General features: G+C 40.1%; 1 protein-coding gene across 1 annotated transcript in view; it reads left to right on the top strand.

Moving 5' to 3' along the window:
• Window positions 1-2,663: 2,663 nt before the first annotated feature.
• LOC105621007 (netrin receptor UNC5C-like) overlaps window positions 2,664-7,503 on the top strand; it is a 10,680-nt gene continuing 5,840 nt past the window's right edge. Inside the window, exons 1-3 of the mRNA XM_012202484.1 lie at window positions 2,664-2,727; window positions 4,024-4,238; window positions 5,097-5,310. Coding sequence (XP_012057874.1) covers window positions 2,664-2,727; window positions 4,024-4,238; window positions 5,097-5,310 — 493 coding nt within the window. The remainder of the gene's footprint in view (window positions 2,728-4,023; window positions 4,239-5,096; window positions 5,311-7,503) is intronic.

Genomic DNA, 7,503 nt, shown 5'->3' with positions numbered 1-7,503 from the left:
TCTCTCTCTCTCTCTCTCTCTCTCTCTCTCTCTCTCTCTCTCTCTCTCTCTCTCTCTTTCTTTCTCTCTCTGTTCCTGAACGATACGGAATGAGCGCGTGGGTTCCTTTTTCCCGAGGGCGACATAAAGCCCAGGACAAATTGCTACGTGTGTTTACGTTAAATCGCTTAAGCACGTTGCGCAACTCGAAGGGATCGACTCTCTCGTAAAGGCGAGAGATAACCATCTGCGAGTGAGGACCATCGGCATAAGTCAAGCTTCGACGTCGCGCCAAACCGATATGTGAGTATAATGTATAATAGCACACACCGGTGTATAGATCCGGATTAAGGCCATTCGATGTTGCAGCCATCTTAATGCCCGGCATAGAGCGCCTTAAACGTTATCGCGAGGCATGTCGAATTCCAATCGCGCACTAATGTGTATACTTTGTGTACACGTTAATCCTTTCCCATAGGGTATCATTAATTACGGACAAGTGCCGTAAGGATTTTCTTGTCTAGTTGAGTGTGAGACTTAGAGTAAACAGAGCGAAACGGAACTTCTCTCGTGGACAGACGCTCAAATGCGCTTTAATGTTTGCCAAGGCGCGTCGGTCGGATTCCGTGGAATGTGATAGATCAGTAGGGAAAATATAGTATTTGCAGCTTTGCTTTTTTTTTATCTTGATGTTGTGCTCTGATAGCCAATGCCTAAAAATACAAAAACTTAATTCATGTTAAAAAGAGCTCTCCTCTTCAAATATGTCTGTCACCCAACATCTAAAAAAAAAAGAGAAAAAAATAACTCGTATATAAAGTTTTCACCCAAGATTTTTCTCTCTGACGGAATAAAAACTGATGTGACACAAGCAGTTCTGTATCGTGATATGATCTTCAATCTATTTACGCCAAGTAGCAACAAGGTATAGCTTGTCTGGATGTGTAACCAAGCGATGTGGAATCTCGTTTACCGTTACACTCACCCTCGTACAAAGTCGTGAGGCTGGAGGACCGTGTCACCGCGATGACGCGTCTAAACTCGTTCTCGCAGTTGGATCCGATTTCACGTTTGAGCGAATCGGCAGTGATCGACCGTATAGGAAATCCCATATGTTCCCGTAAGGATCTTCTTCTAGAGTTTCCCTCCTCGATCAAGCGGATGCTCGAGCGATCCTTCATGCGATCTTTACTAAAGCACGACAGTGGTAAACAAGGTGCGATAACAATGACCTCGAGGCTAACGGCTGGCTTTATAACGCACCATGAACGAAGGGAGTAGATGAATATTGAATCGTCAAGGAACGGATGTATCGACATTTCATACACAACAATGCGCTCCTCAAGTCAATGCGCACCGACAAGTGCTTGCTTTTATCCGAAGAGATGTCCCAATCACAAATGGGACTTTCGTTAAAAAACAAATGGTTCTCGATCATTCTTTTATTCCCGACTTCGAATCGTCGTCGATTATGTCAACGACCCCCCCCCCCCCCAGTGCGATGAAGGGTTGAAGTGCTGCAGAAATGAATAAGCACGTTTCGTAATCACCAACTTTGTGAAAAATTATACAGGTACACTTCTTTCGTAATATACATATAAATATATATATTTTTTATATTCCGCGAAAAAAAAGAATTCCGAAAAAATTTATTTTGAAAAGGAATACGAATTATTTTATATTCAATATGTGTATCAGTGAAAAAAGTAAGAATTAAACGATTTTCGTGGCGGATATACAATAAGAGTTAAAGGATGCACATTTTGTGTGAAAGTGATACGTCGATCATTGCTCGACGCGGAAGGAGAACATTCGCGGAAGAAAGCGCAGCCTCCGGCATCACCGCCACCACTACCATCACTACTACCACCACCACCACCACCACCACTATCATCATCAACGTCACCACCACCACCGTCGACGCCGTCGCCGCCGCAGATACCGCCACCACTGGTAGTAGCAGCAGCAGCGAGCAGGAGCACCCCCGACGACAAGGGGATGAAGAAGAGCGTCGGTATCGAAGTGAGACGTATATATATGTATATATAGAGGTGCGCGCACGTCGGCAAGTTCAGTCGTCCACCGCGTGCCGACCTGCGAGCATCGTGTAACTACCCTCCCTTAGCGGATTCCTCGTTTCCCTCGTTTCGTTCGCTTCCGTGTGCGAGAGTCTCGAAGCTGGTCACGTGTCCCCCTCCTTTCGCACGCTCGAACGCGAGTGCAACCATGCGAGTGCAAGCACCCTCGTTCAATTTCATTATGTAGTCTTCGAGATGAATCGCGACTAATTATTTATGGCATTTTTCAAGAAGAGTTTTTTTTTGCAAATTAAAAAATTCAAACGTGAGGTAAATATGATTCTCAATCGTTGGATCGATTATATGATTCTTGCGTGCAAGCAGAAAATCGAGATCTGTTCTGTCTCCGTTCGATCAAAGACGCGTTCGATTTATTTTGATACACAATTCATCAATGACACACAATCGAATGTTGTGGATAGTTGTTAAAATTATAGAAAAATTTTCGATGAAATTTGACACAATGATCACCAGCTATGAAGCTAAAATTATTTATGGAGAACAAGCACGCCAATAAACATGTCAGCGTAGAGTATAAAATTTGTTTGTGTCTAATTTCTCCGAGTGATATCAAATAAAAAACTGGTTTGAGTGAAATGTGAGATAATGATGGAGTTGAGGATCAGTATTCTTCTTTTAACGCTTCTTCGTCTTGCCAGCACGCTCGAAAGTAAGTAACGAAACATACAGTAATAAATTTAAATTACGATAAAACACTTGTCAATTATCTCAATATTATAATATACATGTAATATACATGAAATCTAATCAATTTATGACAAATATTTGAATAGATAATTTACATGTGATGTAACTACATCTACACGATTGTTACTTGAAATGCCCAAATAATGTTTGTCAAAATATCTAATGTTTGTTTCCATCAATACAAATAACTTTGATTTTAGTTCAACTTATTCTTTTTTTTAATTGTTAAGGTTATAGAAAGATAAAGAGTAAGTTAAATCGAGATTAAAGTTAATCTATGTTGGTGAAAACAAGTATAAGGCTTGATTCTAATATAGATTAACTTTAATCTTAGTTCACAATTTACTCTCCATCTTTTTTCAATTTTTAGAAATAGGAAAAGATAAAGAGTTAATTAAACCAAGATTAAAATTAAACTACACTGGTTGGTAGAAACAGGTATAAGTGTCAGCGAAGCGAAGTTATACTGTTGGCAACATGGAAGTACGTCGGCACTTTTCGGAGCGACCAAAAATTCATTTCGTCCGCTTCCGGTCGACGTGGCGTGCATGGCTATACGAATCGCGCCGTAAATTTACGCCTTGCATTTCTCGCGAAAGCTCCTCACTGCGAATCGTGACATGTTTTCTCATGAACGTGACAGCGGGGGTAATCATCGTCCGCAGGCGCTTGGTTTACCGCGACCACTCAAACAAGAGGTGCAGTTACTTGGGGTGTAATAAAGTTCCCGCGAGACTTAGGAGCGAGACGGCGAACACGAAGCGTAAAGTCCGGGAGATCTAGCGCGAGCGTGCCCTGTTGGCTGATACACGACGTAAAATCCGCCACGCATCGTTAAGCCCGACTTTACTGTTCCATCGTATCTGACTCGACGTCTAAATATACCGCGACATTGCGAACGAGCGCGTGTCTTCGAATAACGATACACTTTCGAGAGAAAACGATCAGACATACAGGATCGTTGTACAACGTTATTGGATCCGATAATGCACCATTAGTAATTCGATAACGCGTCTCCATCGACATTTCTCTTTTTCGTGGGGTGACGTGGCTTAATCCCTTCAATAGACCAAGAGCAGCGACGATTTAATTCAATCGATTTAATATGAAAAATTTGAGGACGTCTGGATAATGCGCCGCCACCGAGAGATTATACCTGACGGCTTTATCGGATTTGCGGAATGAATCTCGCTGGAATTATCGATTTTTTTCGCTCACAAAAGGGATAAGCACTGATAAAGAATATATTGCTTGCTAGATACGAAGGAAGAGGAGGACGCCGAGGAAGATGACGAGGAGAGTTATCCTGTCGAAGATTACGACTATGGTGATTATGAAACCGCAACTATAACTAGCGATACCGATCTTATCGCTGGTGGTTCCCTACCGATTTTCTTGGCGGAGCCTGTCGATACGTTTGTCGTCAAAGGGAAACCTGCGACGTTGCATTGTCGTGCCGCGCACGCTCTTCAGGTATGTACAATAACTTGTTACAATAACGTATGTACATGTTGCACACAAGAACATTGCATTGATTAATCAAGTAATATAGTAACAAAGAAATGTTCTTAACGTGATTACACACATATGTCATTTTTGTTCTACAAAACTACTCTTAATTACTTTCTTTAAATTGACCATTTTAACGATTTTTTATAAAGCTTAATTAATTTACTTTTACTGATTAATATAGTATAATGCTAACCTAATTCATTCAATAACTCGAAGATAATGTTTTTTGAATTATGTTACTTGTGAAGTGAGAAGAAACGTTATAATTCATAGTTTTTATAGTCTTGATCATAAGAAAGTATAAAACATCTTCAATTTATTCCATTTTCTTGGAAAAAGCGGTAAAAATCATAGGAAGATTTAGAAAAATAATTAAAATTATAATATATAAAAATAAATATTATTTTTCAATAAAACTGTTTTTTAAATTTAATTTTCATTAGATATAAAACGTTTACGTCAATTTGTATGGGTACATGCTTTATATTCATAGCCAAGGCTGTATAATACTTTGCATAAAGATTTATTTCTGTGTCATATATTTTCTTATTATTATTACATTACTAGTTACTCTGTGGCATTATATGAATACATGGAGGTATCATTTCCCAGACGTTCTTATACTGAATCTACCCGTTAGAGTTTTCCACAAAATACCTTTGTCTTTATCTTCTTCTTGACTCGAGTTTCGTGCGCAGCTCTCTCTCCTCTCTCTTCTCGTTCTTATTACCCACTTAGCCGCAATTTAACGAAGACAAGCTTTCTTCATGGCACGCGAAACTATACACCCCGCCGGCTCTCTGCCGCTTTTTTCTGCAGGTGTATTTTCGCTGCAACGGTGACCGGGCCGAACGTTCGCAGCAGCAAGATTTCGTTGATCCTCGTACCGGAACGAGGGTCGTCGAGGTCGAGTTGAACGTGACAAGGAACGAGGTCGAGGAGTACTTCGGTAGGGAGAGATTCAAGTGCGAGTGCGTGGCATGGTCGGGACCAGGTCAAATTCGAGGGCAGCCCGCTACGGTTGAGGTCGCCTGTAAGTAGAGAGCTCTCCATTCTCTCTCTATCTTTGTTCCGCTTGCTTTCTTTCCTTGCTATCCTATATCCCCTGTATCCTATATCCTCCCTCGATTCTCTTTGAATGTTTACCGACGCGACGAAAGGATTTTCTTTCTCTCATTGCGGTAATGACCATGTCGCTCGTTTCCACGGTACATGAGATGTACCGTTCTAACTCAGGAGATTACGTCACTTTCGCTCACACTTTGTACGAGGGGAACAAGAAGGTTTCAATGGACTGTAACAACAATTTAAAGCGTTCTTGTCATTTATGTGCCAATTTAAAACTGTTAAAAAATTATTATGATTATTGATATTTATATTGATATTTATATTTGTAACATGGAAATATTTACTAGCATTCATTTTATATCTATAATCACATCTCTGTAAAAAGTTAGTCTCAAAAACATTTCATGCAAATTATATTTTATCAGATGTACTAGCAAGCAGTCTTCGAGTTATTTTACTGTTATTTAATAACTTTATTAATGTAATTTCCGTAACACGATTTTCGTTTAAAGCTTTTAAAGAAACTCCGACCGTAAAGCTCAATATCCCTTTACCCCGCACCTTGTAGCAAAAAGAGAGCTGGAAGATGGAACAAATTAAAGGGACAAAGCGGACGCGATTCGGTTTTCATCAAGTGTTCTGTGATGCGCAAATCGAGTACAAAATCTAATCGATATTCTATCGCAAATGAAACGACAGACGCGTAAGCCCTGGAACAGCGTCGCGTTTTTTTTTAGCGTGGAAACGGGGGAGGACCTCTGTTATTCATTGCAGAACACTCGCGGGTTATCAAAGCTAAAATAAAGTCGCATATACATCGCGATAAGCCATATGAAAAGTGTATTTTGGTATTTCGTGTATGTGGTTCCAATAACGATGCGGGATTGCTTCGGGATTGGACGCTTCGTAAAAGGTGCAACGCAAGAGCAATTTTCATTTAGACATTTTGAGTCGCACCACGCCACGTAAACAAGCGTGGCAAACAGGATGCAAAATTAAATCGGTATTTGCGTGCAAACAGAAAGCGGACGCGCTTTCGAAATTGAATGCAGGATGTCGATCGAATCGATGTGTACGATTCCATCGTAGAGAACTATTTTCTATACAACGATCTTATTCTATTTTCGAATAAACGAAGTGTCGACAATTAATTTACCGGATAATATAACGTCCATTGTGTTATATTTGACTATTTTAACATAAAATATAATTTGGATTGCGACAAAAATGAAATACTTAAAAATTGAACAATTGTATCGTATGAGAATTCGAAGTAAGAATCTATTATCTGAACAGTTGTAGGAAATAAAAATGATTTTTTCCGATGAGTCATTTATAAATTATCGTATGACACTCGTGTATAAGTGAATGGAAAAGAAATATTAGATGCCAATTGTTATTGCCGTGATCTATTAATGCCAACATTTCGTAAATCTTGCTATTCATTTCAGAAACGCACTGATCTAATATCAATGAGTATCAGTGCGCTCCTCGCCTTGATAAAGTGAACGGCAAGATTCACGAAATGTTGGCATTAAGTGAAATACGACACGATATAATAACTCGTAAACCTTTTGGCCAGAAAATATTTGTGAAAGCCTTAAATGTATATTATCAAGAAATCTTAGTTTTCTAAAAAGCATGAACAAAATTTAATGATGCATTAAAATTGTATTTAGCGTATGACGTATTATATGAAGATGTTTCATAATACATAATACATAAGCCAGGGAAGGCAGTGTGCCAGAATGCATTTGAATCGGTCTAGATGGTACACAACGCGGTATACTTTGTGATACCGGACGTATCATCCATCAGTCCGGTCTGCATACCGCGGCATAGAATTCCGTCAGCTTCTAAAGCGCGTAACCGCCGCATTGAGGTACTATACCGCGGTCTCGGTCGGTGCTTATGCCCTTCACGAGTGATATGAAAGCCTGGCTTTTTAAACGCGAACGTGGTGCAGCAAATAATGGACGCGACGGACAGCCGCACGAATGACCGCAGTTATGCATTCCGTGATTCGCGCCTCGCAAATCTTTTTCCGTCTTTCTGATGATGGAGAAAGAACCGGCCAGAAACCGTGAATGCCCTTTCGCATCTACATATACGCGCGTTCTAATATCTCTGAGTGCTACTCTCCCTCCCTCTCTCTCTC

Source organism: Atta cephalotes, assembly GCF_000143395.1.
Source record: "Atta cephalotes unplaced genomic scaffold scaffold00031, whole genome shotgun sequence".
NCBI classification, from domain to species: Eukaryota; Metazoa; Arthropoda; class Insecta; order Hymenoptera; family Formicidae; genus Atta; species Atta cephalotes.
The sequence above is the reverse complement of the archived record's forward strand: the minus strand, read 5'-3'. Positions and strand labels throughout refer to the sequence as shown.